Consider the following 17,974-nt stretch of genomic DNA (forward strand, 5'->3'; position numbering starts at 1 on the left):
AACTTCTTTCTATATAATACTGGGTTTTATTATTTTTTAATTTTATTATTTTTATTATTGTGTTCAATTAGCCAGCATACAGTACATCATTAGTTTTTGATGTAGTGTTCAACGATTCATTAGTTGCATATAACACCCAGTGCTCATCACAACACGTGCCCTCGCTAATACCCATCACCTGGTTACCCCATCCCCCCACCCCCTCCCTTCTATAACCCTCAGTTTGTTTCCCAGAGTCCAGAGTCTCTCATGGTTTGTCTCCCTCTCTGATTTTGTCCCGTTCAGTTTTCCCTCCCTTTCCCTATGGTCCTCTGTGCTATTCCTTGTACATAATATTGTTTTTTAATGCTATCTGTACAACCACATAGAATGTTCTCAAAGTGAAGCTATGAAACATCAGAAATTGGGGAAGTGAAATAATATTGCTTCATTTCAAAATTCCAGTAGGAACTTATTGAGTAAAATAAATGAATCGTGTGGAACCGAAATTATACACCTACAAATCTGATTGTCATTAGATATAACATAACTGCTTTCGTTAGCCTTCTTCTCTGTCTTTACTTTGGAAGCAGTCTTTGTCAAGTTTTCATGATGGGAACCCTGAGGGAGTGTATTTTTCTATGGTGCTTGATAATAACAAACTTTAAGAGATGTTCAGACATTCCATGTTTTGGAATGATCATGGGCACTTGCAGATAAACTCGTAACCCTTTGAGAAAGGAACTTTGGGACATTTGCTATTTTGCGTATAAGCAAAAATGAGGGAGGAAATAGATTATTCCCAGAACCAAGGTCTAATAGGAACCTTAAGATTCATAGAAACTTTTTTTCTGGAAGTTATCTAAGAAAAAAAATTCTGAATTTGTCAAATGAAATAAAGTTCTTTCCAAATTTCTTCGGGCATCCAAATTTTTATCCTGCTCTAATGGAATCTGCATGTATTTAAGGTGATTGCAGGTTTGCATTTTGCTCATACCTGTGACATATTCTTCATGCTCTTTAAACTCCTCATAATGTTCAAATTCACGTTCCTCATATTCTTCATATTGGTCATATTCTTCTGTTGGTTCATACTCCTCAAATTCTTTATAGTCATATTCCTCATAGTCGTCATATTCCTCTTCCCGTTCTACTGAAACAATTTCTTCTTCCCGGGTGTAAGACCATTCTTTCTCTTCAGTTACAGTTACTTCTAGAATAATATTGACAACAGGCAGGATTTTACTTGAAGCTCATTTAGGGGTGATAGTGCCAATGCACTTTGATTTCATTCTTATGTGATGGATTCATGCACTGGTTATGGGAGAACCTGAATGTCTTTTCCCGGTCAAGGTATTACAGAGTGTACAATTCGCTATTTATGATTTCAAATGTTAGATTTCCTGCCTTTAGTCAACAATAAGCCAATAAAGGGTGGCAGTCAAATTAGGAAGTAACAGGCAAAGAGCTGTGTAGTTTCATGCTTCAGTTTAATACTTAGTGAAATCACAATATACCTTTCACGGGAGGAGCTTCTCTTTTTGGAACTTCAATGGATACCTTTTCTTCTTTAACAGCTCTTTTTCTGAATTCAGTGACTTTAAAAAGAGTAATTATTAAAAGTGAATTATGAGATCTTGAATATATACGTGTTAAGAGATACTGTGTATGAACAATCCACAGACAAAGACAACCATCACCATGCCCATCATTCACATTTCTCATTTACATGTCAAGAAAAAGCAATAGACTTGGAAATAAACATGGTCTAATATACAGAGGAATGCTTTTTTCTAACCTGCTTAGTGCTTCAAAGATACTGAATAACTTTAGGAAGATCAAGTAGTATTTATAAGAGAGCTCAAAAAGACAACCAGACAGTAGCAACAGTGACTATCAAACAAGCATTGGACAGACACCTGAGTTCCATGAATAGTGTCTTCATCTGAATTCTAAAGTATTTTCAAGAAGCTCCATTGGCACAGTGCAGAAAACTCAGGATTTAAAAAATTTTAAATTTTATCAAAGATTACCACACAAAACAATCCTTTGGGCAGGTGAGTTTAGTATACAGACATAATGTATTAGAAGACAAGTACATTTTAAGGGAAAGTACACATTTGGGGGAGCTTCACACTTTTGTGGAAAAGAAAGAAGAGAGAGTACTTTCTGGCATCTGAAATGTTGAGCTTTGAAGTGATATGAAATAGCACGTGCATATTACTTATTTTATAATGTATTTAAATTATTTTCTCTAAAGATCCCAATTCCGCTAGATTAGTTTTTTAAGGATTTTTTTTTTTTTAGATTTTATTTATTCATTTGACAGAGAGAGAGACAGCGAGAGAGGGAACACAAGCAGGGGGAGTGGGAGAGGGAGAAGCAGGCTTCCTGCCGAGCAGGGAGCCTGATGTGGGACTTGATCCCAGGACCCTGGGATCATGACCTGAGCTGAAGGCAAACGCTTAACGACTGAGCCACCCAGGCGCCCCTCCACTAGATTAGTTTTAATACATACATGCTTATATTGATTTTTGAAAAAGTTAGTATACCTTTCGCTGGTGGTTCCTCCTCTCTCCTAGGTTTGAGTTTTGGAATTTTTTCTTCTGGAACAGCTCTCTTGGGTTCCTCGGGCACTTTAAAGACAGATTTCACTTTAAGAACTGTTATCTTCACTCAGACCATGAAAGGCAGTCATATAATAGTAACTCAAACATAAAGGACTTGACATTTTCATTATTTAAAACATAAAAAAACAACTATAGCAACGAAAACAACAACAACAAACACCCATAAGCAGTGCATTTGGTAAAGAGAAGAGGGTAAGTACAATAGTCCGTGTATTGAAAGGTCACATGTATCTCTTGCTCTTGGAGGCTCCTCTTTTTTAGTTACAGCAATGTGAACTTTTTCTTCTTGGGTAATTTGCATGTGCCTCTCAGTCACTTGAAAGGTAATTTTAGGATTAGGGAGTTAAGTTACTTAAAGTGGATTTTTTTTGGGGGGGGCAGGTATTGGCCCGAAAGTACTGTGATTTTGGACTACGGCAATTCACAACATACACACCAATAAACTTCACAACAAGTAAGACTCCACCCATAGATAAGGCAGTGATACACCACAGCCTCCAACATACTCCAGTAACCTCCATATAAAAGGTGTGACCCAAGGACAGCAGTGAGAGGATGAAAGACAAGACATGTTTTTGGTTTTCGTGCTGGAGGGCTTCATTTACCTTTGGTGGGGGGAGGTTCTTCTTTCTTAGCCACTTTTGGAGGCACCCTTTTTTCTGGGACTGGCTTCTTTGGCTCTTCCGGCACTTAAAATAGATCAGGCAACACGGTCAGGCACACAAGATGAAAAAGTGTTAACCACAGGCACTATTTTCTTGTTAACATTATAAAAATTTGAAGAATGGACCAATTTAAGATGAAAAAGAAAGACACTGTTCAAGAATAAGTAAAGCCCAGGATACCTGGTGGCACCTTTTCCTTTTTGGGAACCGCGGCAGGGACTTTCTTTTCTGGCACAGGTTTCTTAGGTGCTTCAGGAACTTTAGAAAGATTAGGTTGAAGAATATTAGTTTGCATTACAGAGGAAGTGACATTTGGGGCTTAGAATTCACTTTTTGAAAAGATCATACATACACACAAACATTAATGACTCTATTCAGCAAAAATGTCTATACATCGGTGCTGACAAAACTCAGGCAGCACGCAAATGGAGGGCATTGACACAGCCATTAAGACAAAGGGTACCATATTTCTCTGAGCGAGAACTGTACCTTTAGCTGGTGGGGGCTCCTCTATTTTAGCAGGAATTTTCGGTTTCAGTACAATCTTCTTCTCATGCTTCTCAACCACTTGAAAAGATGATAAAATACACTTGTAGAAATGCCCCAATTTCTTTTCAATAAAAATGTAAGCAATCTGTTTACTTAGACACGATAGTTATCAATATAGGCAATACAAGTGATAGACTGACTGCAAGAGAAGATAAAGAACGGGACAAGCCAAACACAAATAGGGCTAAAATTAATTTAAGGGTTGGTATACCTTCTGCTGGTTCGGCTTCAACTCTCTTAGAGATAAAGTGCATCTTTTCTTCTACAACGTATTCCTCAGGCTCTTCCATCACTTTAAAGACATCAGTTTTAAAGAAAAGTTGTAGTGTTTTTCATGTTTAATTTCAGCTGTGATTTATTACTTCAAAGAGTAATTAAAATAATAAAAAGTTTTACACTTGCCAAATCCCCGACTGTTCCCGTCTAAAGCCCCCCAAAAAGTGCATTTTAATCAAAGTGGACGCCTTAATAAAGAAATTGGGAAATAAGTTTCAGTAATTTAATTTTCAAGTGTATCATAAAGATAATAATGCTTATATTCGCAGGAAGAACAGGACAAGTACAAGATATAAAAACAATCCTAGTGGCTAAATTAATAACAAGCATTTGAAGATAAATTTCAAAAATAACAGAGCACTCTAGATTTGAAGGCTTCAGGGCAGAAACATACACTTGAGGAAACATAAATTGGATGATAAAAAAGAAAAGACCTGTATTACATGTGAAAAACCTACTGAGGACTTGGAAACAAGCTTTTTTTTTTTTTTTTTTTTCTAGTTTTGTGGGGCCAAGTATGGTAGAAGAGACAGGTGTCTTCATATGGTTTTTGAGCCTGTGTGTATAAAGTTAATTACAGAATAGGAAGATCTAGTTGTAGACATATCTCTTTACACTAGAAGTAAACTTAACAGGCTACCCATCTTTTCCCTAGATCTAGACTTAATGAAAACAAAGAGTATCATAGAATATCTCTCCTTTTAGCTATAATACTGAAAGATTTATAATGCATACTGTCAAAAATTGAAATCAGATCCATGCAATGAGAACTTTCCTTGTGTACATGTTATGTTTGGTTTCCCAAATATGTCTAGAAGGGATGGGGCCCTCTTTGATCTATCAGATTCCTGACTTATGCCCAACACCTTGGCCTTTCCCAGGAAGCACAACAGAACCAGTGGGCTTCCTCTTGGCAGTCATGTCCCATCTTGCCCTGTTCCAAGCCATTCCATTAAGGCTGCACATTGGGATTTCACATGGAATTTTCTTCCACATGGAGAAGAAGTGGGGCACCTTTTATTAGTCAGAAATGCACTCAAGGGCATCTACATATAGGAGTCTATTCATTTTTTTTTAGGAAGAGAGTTAATTTGTTATAGAACTTACTGATTTTTCTTTGAAGCAGAGCTACATTAGAACTTTCTTAGGAAAGTTCTTTCAGATATATAGCTTTAGCCAGAGTGCTGGACTTCAGCAGTAAACCTAGTGGTATCTTAATTCATTGCAAAGGACTGAAATAAAGCTCATTGTTCAATCCTTAAGAAACTATAGAGAACTAGCATTATAGGTATAGGAACGTCTAAACAACAAGCTAATTCAATCAAAGATATTACATAATTGTTTTCTCCATACATGAAATATAAGAAAGACCTATGTGTTCAGTGCTTCACTCTCAAACATGGCCTTGATTTCTGGAATGTAATAAGGTAATACAATTTCTTATTCATTTAAAAACTGAGTCAGGACACATTAGTGAGTTGTGCTGTCAACACTGCTTTATGTTACCCATGTTTTAGACATTAGACTACCAGGTGATGTTTATGCTGGCCCACCATGCTGAAACCAAGTCCTGTCTACTGAAAGGATAAATGTAGATGGAGATACCTGCACCACTAATTACCTGTAAATATGAGGCCTCCCCCCACTCCCCCCTTAGAGCCAAGTAAGAGAGGATAGACAAACAATACATTGGATTTTTACTCTAAGTAATGTTCCTGAATCTTGTGTTTTGATCAAAAGATACATCTAATGAGGCCCTTGGCTATTCACGAATTTGTGTCCACTTTCATTAATCTGATAAACAATCTGTGAAAGAAAACAGCTCATCAAGACTCCAGATCACCTCCAGCTCATTGGCGTTGTTTACCTTCATATTCTGTAACCTCCACTTTCTCTTCCTCCTCCTCTCTTTCCTCTTCTCTATAAACTGAAACGGATACTCTTTCCTCTTCTTCTGAATAACTCCACTCCTCCTCTGTGAATATTTTAAAAGATAATATTTAATTTAAACTCAGCCTCCTGAAATACTGGTAATAGCCATGTGTTCCCTACAGCTGGATAATGGTTCTTGTAACTGCTGAGTAGTGCTTCCTCATTACATGGAAGAGAGAGCTGATTTAAGATAAGGGGACAGTACAGCCCAAGACTGAGAAGAATATTCAAATAATGTCCAGTTGTGGCCACGTTAACAATTATCACATTTTCAGCACCTCATTCACTGTCTTGAAATGATTTAAGACCACTGCAGACACAAAAGACTCAGTCTCAGAAGGCTACGGCAAGTAGACACTGATGAGGACAACTTATAAGGTAAACAGTCACATCTGGAAAGAAAGACTTTGAGGAAACACGCACACCCATTTCTCCCCTCACTTCTGATTATATACCTTCGTGTCGCATGACTTCCACTGTTTGAGGAACTGCAACAGATAGTCTTTCTTCGGCAGCGAATCTTTTTTCTTCTACCACAGTTTTCTTAGAAACTTCGGCTTTAAAAAAGCATTAAGTTGAAGTGTAAAAATCAAGAATCTTAACAATCCTCTTTCCCTAAGAGTTTGGGGAAGAAATGCACAGTACGCCACTCTAACAAAATGGGAAAACGAATTATGCAACAAACATCATGAGGATACACACACACGCACATTCTGTCAGAAGAGAGACGGAGGGTCATACAAGAAGACACCGGATAGAACGAAGCGAGAATTCACAGGCAACAAGATTTTCGTCAGAGGTCTGAGACAAATCCTACCTCGGGGAGGAGGAGCTTTCTTAGCGACCGGAACTGGTACAGGAACTTTCTCTTCAGGGACTGGTTTCTTATGTAGAACTGGCATTTAGAAATATGCATTTTTAGAACTTCAGAGTTATCTCACTGAAGCCCAACCCCAAACACAGATATATACCCACAATGTATTCATATCACAAAACCACCAAAACCACCATTTGCCTTCTTACATGATGTTATATAAAGATGGTTCTTGGAAAGACAGAGAGACAATACCTTTTGGTGGTGGAGCTTCTTCCTCTTTTTGAGGAACAGGTCTTTTTTCTTCAGGAACTTTCTTCTTCGGTATTTCTGGCACTTAAAGAATAGCATTTGATTTTAAGATTCTCAGAAAGTCAAAATAAAAAGAGCAACACAGAATTGGCATGCCCATTAAAGAAGGCATGCAATTAAAGAAGTTTGAAGGAAAGACAAAGTTATTTATGAAGATGGAATTAAGTACCTGCTGGTGGTGGAGATTCCTCTCTTTGAGTAACAATGGTGATTTTTTCTTCTGTGACAACCCTCTTCTGTACTTCAGGAACTTGAAAAGACATTAATTTTTAGAAATAACTTTGTATTTTCCAAAGCAGCTCATTTACAGCTATTTTGTAAGAAAGTAGGCAGGTGGACAGACACTTCTGTTGAATTATTACTCACACCATAAAACACTCATTTTGAATTAAACTAATTCAACAGATAATTAAACACAAAAGTGTTTTGTACTCAAGACATAAAAATCGGGCTTCTTTACCAAGCAAGGCATTATACCTTTAGGTGGTGGAGCTTCCTTTTTCTTTGCAACAGGAACAGGTATCTTTTCTTCAGGAACAGGTTTCTTTGGCACCTCTGGAGCTTAAAGTTTTTAAAACAGAACATTAGTTCAACCGATGCCACTCTTATGAATGGACGTAGGCACATACACCAATCTTTAGTAGTTCATTAATGTCATAGAGTTTCTATGCATTGACAAAATAATGCAGAAAAACTATAATGTTAAAAAGGTCACAATGTAATAAATGTCACAAGGAATGTTATAGAGGCATTCAGGCAATTAAAAATGAGTCATATACACAAAAAGATATATACAAAATTCATTCTTATATATTGGTATGCTTTTGATAAAAAAAATTAGTGACTACACAAACAATATAGAGTGTAGTTATAGAATATAGCAAAGTCTTGTTAGGCTTTGTGTCAAGAAATGGAATCCATCATAACAATGGACTTAATTTATCTAAGACTATCTTAGACTAAGACATATTTAGAATAATTGTACCTATATGATACCATTTTTCCCATTTCTCTTCTTACTTTGTTTGTTTTTGGTGTAACTGTAGTGTGTTTAAAACTCAGGAAACACTCATTCTAGAGTAGGCTTCTCAATCTGAATCCATGTGTCAATGACTTTGGGGAGCTCTGTGTATGAAGTTGTGTGAGTATACGCATACATGGTTTTCTCTAAGAGGCTCCATAGTTTTCAACAGGATCTCTGACCCAAAAAGGTTTACAATGGCTTAGTTTATCTATTCTAAGTGTTGATTATATAGAATTTTTCACTGGCAGATGTATTTTAACAGCATGCATTGCTGGCAATAATTGTTTCCATTTTAAATAAGATAGCAGTTTTTGTGAACTCTTGAACCTCTGTGCTTTCATTGGTAATATCCTGATGTAATTATACAGATATATACACTTGGGTCTGTATATATTATCTATACGTGGCTGTTTGTGCATATATATGTTACTATGTATATTTGTTTTTAATGGTAGGTGAGACATGCCTCTGTGTCTCCCTCAGCACAAGTGCGTTTGGTATTAGTCCTGGTTTTAGTAACATGACCTTTTAATGTATCTTATTTTCAAATAACCATACTTTAATGATTAGATAATCAGAAATCGTATTTTAATGATTAGATAGTCAGGAATCATTTTTTTTATAAGACCCAGAATTCTGAAAGAGTCAAGAATTTGAGAAAGAGAGAAACAGATTTGGTTTAGGAAAAAAATGGAAAATGGGAAGTCTGGCAAGATGGGAACACTATTTAAAATGTATGATTTCAGTAAGCCTGGTTTTCCTAAATTGGATGATACTGAATTCGTACTGAATCTCTCTGTAACAGACCAGAGGTACGCAGTTTGTGGCTTCATTGCATCCAAAAGTAGTGTCTTTTTTTTTTTTTTTTTAAAGATTTTATTTATTTGACAGAGAGAGAGAAAGCACAAGTAGACAGAGCGGCAGGCAGAGGGAGAGGGAGAAGCAGGCTCTCCACTGAGCAGGGAGCCGGATGTGGGGCTCGATCACAGGATCCCATATAAGGATCATGACCTGAGCCGAAGGCAGCCACTTAACTGACTGAGCCACCCAGGTGCCCCAAAGTAGTGTCTTTTACATCACCAACCCTCTCCCTCAAAAAGGAACAAACCAAATTCAAAAACCAAAATAAAGGATTAGCACACTGAATCCGAACATACGTATATGAAAGGTCCCCGACTAGCTAATTAGATAACTGCAACACTTATGGCAAATATTGACATTCAGTTAATGTCAGGAAACATGGTCAAAGTAAATGTCAAAAATCAATGTTTTCAACTATTCTAGACTTGCCGCTATTGACTTTTTGGAAGAGTGGCAGTTACCAGAAGCAGTGTATACATCTTTATCTCGTTAAGTCACGCTTTCCAGTTGTGACTCTTTGTAACTCATCATAACTCATGGAAGTGTTTTTTATTAAGAAAAATCACATAAATGAGGGGGAAAAGACTCTTCCCAGAAACGTGCCTGTAGAAAATGAGTTTCACAAAGATTTCTTTCTCTAACAGAGGAAAGATAGTAAAAGTTTAAGATAGCAGTTTGACATAGTTACTTCTTTTAAGAACACTTTTGGTGGTGTCTTTGGACTGTTCCGTGTCGTAAATAATGTATGTCAAGAGTATAGGCTTGGAAGGTGACCAACAAATGAAAAACACCAGGGACATCTAAAAGACGCAAAATTGTAAGACAGCATAGTATGTGTACGAAGACCATATAAAGCAAAAGGCTGGCATTTGGGGCAAAGGGTTGCCCCCGATCAGTTCTGGTGTACCTTTTGGGGGAGCGGCAGGTTCCTTTTTGGGTACAAGAACAGGCTTTTTCTCCTCTGGCACAGGTTTCTTGGGAACTTCAGGAACTTTAAAGATAACATTGTTGAAACAAGGTTGAGAATTCTAGTTTCCTTCTGAGACATTTAAGATGACACGAAAGCATAAATCCTCAGAAAGAGTGTAAGAATTTAGGAAGTCACTAAACATGCTCTACTTGTGGTAGAAATGTATGCAAAATAAATCAATACCATAGAGACGTTGCATACATTCCATGAAACAAATACCCAGTTAGTATGGTCTAAAGTTACTGATACTTGTATAACACATTACCACAGCTAATGAGATCACATACACAGAAAATATTACAAATCCTTTACAGATACTACTCTGTTAATACACAGATCCCATAGAAAAAGATACAAAAAGACAGACACTAAGAAATTTTTTTCAAAAATGTTATTCTACCTTTGGCTGGTGGGGGCTCCACCTTTTTAGGAGTGGGAACAGCAACCACTTCTTCCTCGACTGGTTTCTTAGGTGGCTCAGGGACTTAAAAAAAAAAAAAAAAGTGCCATTTTTGAGAAATCGTGTGTTTTTACAACAAGGCATATGCTGTTGCAGGACAGAATTAAAATAAAGAGTAGACATGTCTCCTTTATGCCAAATGAATGCAAGAAAACGCCATGTTAGAAGCAAGAGGCGAGGGAACCGGAGGAAAGGCAGATTAGAAAAAGTTGTGGTCGTTATTGACCTTCAACAGCTGGAGCCTGCACTTTACTAGGAACAGGTAGGAGCCGTCCTTCCTTAGAGGGGCCAGTGCCTCAGGCACTAGTTTTAGAAACTCTACATTTATCAGGCAACTGCATTATAGCAATTGCATTAGATTATCTTAAATATTTTTTGTATCCTAAAAGTTTAACAATTTGGGTGGGGTGTGTGGGGGAGGGGGAGCCCTAACTTGTAGCAGCTGCCGATTTCCAATTTCTGTGGTGGTGTAAATACTCCCACCCTGGCTAACAAGCGAGACATCATGGTCGTGGAGTGGGGAATGATGCGCAGTAGCCCCCGCAATCTAGGACTTCCACCACGTAGGCACAATCGATGTAAACAACCTCAGAAACGGAGAGAATAATAACATGCAGTGAAAGTGGAAGTTAGGAGTTTTGACCATTATCATAGATTTTAATATAATTTGTTTAATTGTGAGTTTATGTAGCTCAACTTTTAATCACGGAGGTGTTGAACACTGGGTAGCAAAATTCCTGCAAACTTAACCATCAGCTCTGGTGAGTGGGCACAAGCTGGCTCCAGGAAATCAAATTTCTATTTCCAAGTAGCTGGTCACCAGATTGTAAGGTTCCTGAAGCTGGGGCCAGAGCCTCCATTCATTTTCATTCCCCTCTCCTGTGGGCTCCTCATGGTCTTTCCACCCCCCCCCCCCCCGGAAGGTCCATTGTACCTAGTGGCTGTAGGTCTGCTGACTGTGTGACCAAATCCATTCTTCAATATTAACATATCCAGAGGCTTACGATGGAAATTTTAAAAGATTTTAAACTTAGAAGGAATGACTAATACCTTTAGGTGGAGGCTCAATCTTTTTGGAAACAGCAACATGAATTTTCTCTTCAGTAACAGTTTTCTTCTGTACCTCGGGGACTTTAAAAAATGTACATTTTAATTACTGGTATGCCATATTATGGGTGGTAATTATAATTCACAAAGAATATTGAAATCCAAATTAAAACAGAGACAAGTGTGCAATGAAAAGGCGACAGAGAGCTACAAGGAGACAGAGATGCCTTCATAATCACAAATTAGGTATGAAGAAGAGAGATAAAAATTCATCTAAAGCCCTTCCATCTGAGCCCCCAAATTCAAATGTGCATTATACCTGTGACTGACACCTCCTCCTCTGTGTGAGAAGCAAGGAACATCTTTTCTTCTGAAATAACCATCTTCTTTGTATGCACAGCTGGTACTTTAAAGAGAATATTTCACATTTAGTATTTCTTTTTCTAGAACAAGATAGCTGATCAAATACATAGATTGCACACTACATGTAAGTCTTTAGACACAGAATGAGTGAGTTAGTATGAGTAGCTTGAGAATAAATTCAGTATTGACAAGAATACAAACCATGTTCTGATATATGGGGACAAACGACCCATGCAGCCTTTATCAAACATTGTTATATGGGAATCAAATAGACACAACTTCTTCACACGTAATGTGGTGCTTTTCCAAATCCATTAGGGTTTATGCATATAAACGAGAGGATAGGGAATATTATGTGCAATGGAATGCCTTGCATAGTAAAGTTAGAAGACTATTTATGAAGCAAAACCTTCCTTAAATTAAAAAAAATATGTAATTTTAAAGCAGAACTAGAAACAAAGGGAATGTTATTATTTCCTTAAATTATACACATGTGCAACTCAACATAAGATATATACTGTAGAAGAATATATTTTGGTAGTTTCAGATTTGTGAATTGCTTAGTAATATATGTACACATATACGTAGACATAAATAAAAATGTTTAAAACTTGTAACCGGAAAGACAAAGATGTATACCTTTCACTTCAATAACTTCTTCCTGCACTGGAGTCCGAGAAGGTTTTTGTGGAACAATCTTCTTTGAAACTTCAGGTACTTAAAAAATATGTACAAATATATTTCTATTGTGAAGAATATTGCTTTGCACAAAATTTAAAAATACCTTAGTTTAGATAATTATATAAATAACTAACATGGGAATATACATCAGTAAACAGATGACGTGTGTACATGGTATTAGAAATGTTTTAAATCATAATACCTTTGGTGACTTGAACTTTCTGTTCCTCCATTCTTCGAGAAGTCTTTTCAATTTTTTCAACTACTGGCTTCTTTATAACTGCAAGCATTTTAAAGAAATTGCAGTACTTTTAGAATTTCTATTCAAATTCTCTGTTTCTACTATGTATCTATGTATGTTTATATATAAATATATATGTATACATGCATATATACATATATATAATTTTTAAGAAAGAAGCAAGTTTGGTACTCTGAACTTTAAGTACAAATTTCTGTACTTCAAATATTTTGGTTGTTTTAAAAAATACTTATCACAACCATCTTTTTATCATCTTTTTAATTTTTGCATTAAGTAAATTAGATATTCTTAGGAAAAAAATTCACTGGTACAATAAAGCTTAGAGAAGAAGTTGTGCCTATTGGATTGGACTGGTGACTTATACATCTTTGCCCAACAAGCCATGATAATGATATGGATGTTCTGATCTAGTTCAATAATTCCAATTACATACCTTTTGGAGGCGGTGCTTTCTTTTCAGGCACTTTTGCTGGAATTTTTCTCTCGTGCGATTCTTTAACAAAAACAGAGGAATAAGAAGGGATACTTAAATGAGTAAGTTCTAGTAGATTATATTTAACTACAAAGGAAGTAAGAATATATATTTGTGGAAAGTATTGTGTTTGGGATCTTTATGGCTAACATGATCCCTGGCACTGGATTTCGAAGCAGGATCCAGCAGAGGTGAAGAAGGCAGTGGAAGTAAACCTTGGATTTCTGCATTAGAAGACAGCACTTGGAATCTCGTGATGGGACTACATGATTCGACTTAACAATGTCGAACCTGGAAGTGACTGAAGAAACGTCAAGAGTAAGTTTCTAAAAAGATCTAACCTTAAAAGATCGAAATGGTCATTTCACTGCCTTCCTATCTATCGCAGCTCAGGTTAATAGCCCTGAAAACATCACGCACTGAGGAAAAGAGGAAAGAAGTTGCCCGGTCGATACACACCTTCGTAAACCTCCTTCTGCACTTGGATCACTTCTCTCTCTTGGTAAGTTTCCTCCCAGTCGTCCTCCCCTTCGTCATAACCTTCTTCCCTTTCATAGTATTCCTGGCCTTCCTCGAAGTCTTCTTCCCATTCCTCGTGAACTTCCCTCTTCGCTTCTACCTTGGTCTCCTCATAGTCTTCATCTGGTTCTTCATAGTAAGGTTCTTCAAATGGCTCCGTGTAGGGTTCTACTTCTAGTTCATCGTAAGGTTCCTCCAGAGATTCGATGAAAAGTTTCTTCTCCTCATAAACAGCACGCTTCTTCTCATACCCAGGTTCTTGTTCTTTGTGAACCTCTTTCTTTCTGATTATGGTTGTTATTTTTACTTCTTCAGCCTTGGAGGATACATCAATAATTTCAGGAGCTGAAATAAACAAACAAACAAATAAACAGTATTAGCATATTAATTATATTCGTACCATTGCTTCATAAACCAAAGTCTATATTGTCACACAATATCAGTATCTCAGATCTCAGTATGATGTCGATAATTTGTTACATTTTCTGGGTATTGGTTCTGTTTACATTTTTGTTGGCTATGGAACACAGTAAAGAGTATGGAGATGCACTTGCTCTTCATTTGAGGATTTTTCCGGTGTGAACAGAATGGCATTCAGTAAATACCCAATGGACACATCTTCCATTGTTCTATGAGAACTCCCACGGGATATTTTACCATTTGATCATTTAATGGAATTTACATCTAATGTTAACCTCTATTTAAGTTTCCAATTATTCTTTCAGAAACATTTCTAATTTTAAAGCGACACTTTTGATAGTTGAATGTGACTCTATAATCAGCTTAATAAGATAATACTTAAAATTATGTCACCAAATCAATTAGTTGCTTTCATAATAAATTTTTTTTTTTTTTTAAAAATGAGGCTAACATCGTTTACGTGATCCTTAGCACCTGTTTTAGCTACAACTGAAACAGTAAGGAGGATGCCTCCCTTTCCAACCCTCGCCACTACTTTCTCTGTGTCCACAGCCCTGAGGCTGCATAAACACCTGCCTGTTTCCCTTCCGGGGCCAGGAGCAATAGGACGTTGTCCTTTCTAGTGCTAATTGTAACATGGCAGAGGAGATGCCATAACTTTACAATCAGCTAGAAGGCTTCTATTTAAAAAATAAGAATACAAAGCAGAGATGCAAATCTCAGAGATACAAAAAATATTTAAGAATATCTTTCACTTACCTTTTGCTGGAATCAAGGCAGTAGGAGGCTGGGGTTTCTTGTCAACCTCTGGGATTTTAAAAAATAGAATACATGTTTATTTTTAGAGTATGCATTATTTAATGTTTACTAATCTTGTGCACCTTTGTCAGTTATTTGTACAGCCTGTGACTACTGCTAGTATACCAAACCCCTTTATAATTTCCATATTTAGCTCACCAGCATTGCTGTGCAATGCCGTATTAACAAAAATAAGGAAAGGCTGAACCTTGATTCTAGTTTAGGTTGATTTAAAACAATTTCCAATTAACATGAGACATGAAGAGACTATTCAGTAAGCCTAATGCTAACAAATAATGTATGTTTAATTTTTTCAATGGTTAACTGTAAAGTGGAGGAAATACCCATGCTTTATGAGCGCCCTCTTCTGCCATAATGTTTGGACTCAGAAAAACATCTCGGGGTGGTGCCTTGTGCTCCCGGATCCTCCTCCTTGCAGGAGGGCTTTCTTACTCTGATCTTAGTTAAACAGGTAAAATGATTTGCTCAAATTTAGTGATCTAGTCTTCCTCTTAAAACTCTTCCAGGATATGGGGTGCCTGGGTGGCTCAGTTGGTTAAGCAACTGCCTTCGGTTCAGGTCATGATCCTGGAGTCCTGGGATGGAGTCCCACATCGGGCTCCCTGCTCAGCAGGGAGTCTGCTTCTCCCTCTGACCCTCCTCCCTCTCATACTCTCTGTCTCTCATTCTCTCTCTCGCAAATAAATAAAAAAAAAATCTTAAAAAAAAAAAACTCTTCCAGGATATAGTAAAAAAAAAAAAAAAAAGGAAGTAATTGAACTGATCCTCCTTCAAAAAGTGTTTTGTTTTTCTGCAGGGACTGACAGCTTAGGTGAGCCAGGAAGGGTTCTGACTTGGGCTGGAGCAGCCACTGGATATTTGCATCGGTCCTTGGCTGTCAGTCGGTAGGACTGGATCTAAAGCAGCTGTGGGGTGGGTAGGCAGCGCCCTCCAGAAATAACAAGAACTCTCTGGTGTTACCACTGCGTGCCATGGGCAGACACAGGCACAGGAGGACGGGGAGAAAAAAAAGGAAAGCGTGGAAGTTGACAAAGAGAAAGTGAGGGCTGAGTTCTAGAAGAGGGTGAGAGTGAGTGAAGGGAGAGGCTCCACTTTGGGAGTTCAAACTCTTACCTTCCTCCTCCTTCCACTATTTGGGGTTTAAAATTGTTAACCAGGAGAAAAACAGTAAGACTCAGTTTTCATTAATTAATGATAATACCTTTAGGTTCTTCTTTGGGCTTCGCAACAACTTTTTTGGTATCTTTCTTCACAGCTTTTTTGGTCACTAAAAAATAAGATGTCAGAAATAAACAAGTAAAATGTTTTCAGGAAACGAAGAGGTTTCTTGAAATACTTTATTTTTTCATATGTTTTGATGGTAACGAGACTCTTGCAACATTATTGCAAGATACCTGTTTCAGAAAGGTCTTGTGCTAGCACGTGGAACATGTTTTTTGGATGGAGATAGAGTATGTAGGGTGCTTCTACATCTTCACTGATTTTATGCCTGCCTACAGTTTTCAAAACATGCAGAACATGAACCTAAGTGATACCACAAATAGAAAAGGTACACATTTTCACTTAGTTTCACTTAGATAAGAACACTTTAAATTTGTCAGGATGAAGAATAACAAGTGAATTAGTAAAATTAAAAGTCCTATCTATGATATTGTGGAAATTTTCTTTGTTGTTGCTGACATTATACCTTGATCATGGCCCCTACTTATAACTTGAATTATGGCTCTTAATATTCATGAATAATTTAATTTTTTAAATTTAATTTTTAAAATAAGATTTAATTTCCCAAGTTTCCCAGTGGGTAGTTAAACTTAGCCATGTTGACAGTAGTGCTCAAAGACTAAATCATTCATTAAGGTAATTATTATTTCTGACAACAAATATGATTTTTGATTCTCGTTCTTCTCTATCAAAAGTGGATGAAATATATTTAACTATTCATATAAATTATAAAAATGCTTTTATTATTGAGATGTATTAGTCACAAAACTGGAAGGCTTTTTGTTTTGTTTTTTGTTTTTTCATTGAATTTTCCCTGAGGCTGGCTGAAAAGTAGCTCAAGCTCTTGACACCAATGGTAGCAGATACTGGGATACTAGCATGCCAAACCCTGGAAACTGCAATGGAAAAATCTGACTTTGACATGCAGAATTTTTTCCCAATGCAAGGAGAATTCTGACAGCAATTCTCAACTACCCAGAACTCTAGAAAGTCCCAGGTTGTCTGTTGACTGATTTAGTTGAGCAGCTTGGGGGACAAATAGTATAATTCATCTATTGAAATATTTGAAAAGGGAAATTCCTTGACACACTCAAGAGCTCCTTATTGGTGAACTCATTCCTTAGATAAGAAAAAAAAATCAAATATATCAAAGATATTCTAAATCACATTTTTGTAACAAAATAGCAATTTTTAAAAAGGTGTTAACTTTGTAATTGAGAAGAAAACACTGTAACTTGCAACATGACTATACACTAGTATGGTTTATTTCCAGAAGCTTCATTAGAAGTTAATTATTTTATTGTTATATAGTTACATATAGTTAAAATATATAAAGCATGAAACGTGAAATAGATTTGCCATTAATGTTTCAGTGGTTACATTAAGATAAAATATTTTAACATTAAGCATTGCATTTGGTTTGTCTGATTTTCAGAGTTTTAATCACATGTCTTGCACATTTAGAGCAAGTAATTTACATTTTGAAAGGCAATTCAACCTATTGGCCACTAGAGGGCCAACATGTTGCATTAGACAACATTTTCCAGGTCTGCGATAGTTGATTATGTATTTTGACATCTAGGTAGATAACAGAAAATACCTTCAATGCGTTTTGCTGGTGGTTTCTTTTCTTCAGGTGATGGTAGCAACAGAGGAATAGGAGGAACAACCATAGGAGGGATTTCTGAAGAAAAGAAA

The 17,974-nt window shown here is 36.8% G+C and overlaps 1 protein-coding gene across 1 annotated transcript in view; it reads right to left on the reverse strand.

Moving 5' to 3' along the window:
• The window catches only part of TTN (titin), a 274,297-nt gene that overhangs the window by 150,640 nt on the left and 105,683 nt on the right, over positions 1-17,974 (reverse strand). The window contains 25 exon segments of the mRNA XM_078071037.1: positions 977-1,192; positions 1,497-1,577; positions 2,532-2,615; positions 2,835-2,924; positions 3,215-3,298; positions 3,455-3,532; positions 3,764-3,841; positions 4,035-4,115; positions 5,967-6,072; positions 6,473-6,588; positions 6,849-6,935; positions 7,101-7,181; positions 7,327-7,407; positions 7,635-7,718; positions 9,950-10,033; positions 10,413-10,496; positions 11,523-11,603; positions 11,839-11,925; positions 12,522-12,599; positions 12,766-12,843; positions 13,259-13,318; positions 13,757-14,161; positions 14,996-15,043; positions 16,257-16,322; positions 17,877-17,960. Of these exon segments, the coding sequence (XP_077927163.1) occupies positions 977-1,192; positions 1,497-1,577; positions 2,532-2,615; positions 2,835-2,924; positions 3,215-3,298; positions 3,455-3,532; positions 3,764-3,841; positions 4,035-4,115; positions 5,967-6,072; positions 6,473-6,588; positions 6,849-6,935; positions 7,101-7,181; positions 7,327-7,407; positions 7,635-7,718; positions 9,950-10,033; positions 10,413-10,496; positions 11,523-11,603; positions 11,839-11,925; positions 12,522-12,599; positions 12,766-12,843; positions 13,259-13,318; positions 13,757-14,161; positions 14,996-15,043; positions 16,257-16,322; positions 17,877-17,960 (2,502 nt within the window).

Source organism: Halichoerus grypus, chromosome 4, assembly GCF_964656455.1.
Source record: "Halichoerus grypus chromosome 4, mHalGry1.hap1.1, whole genome shotgun sequence".
NCBI classification, from domain to species: Eukaryota; Metazoa; Chordata; class Mammalia; order Carnivora; family Phocidae; genus Halichoerus; species Halichoerus grypus.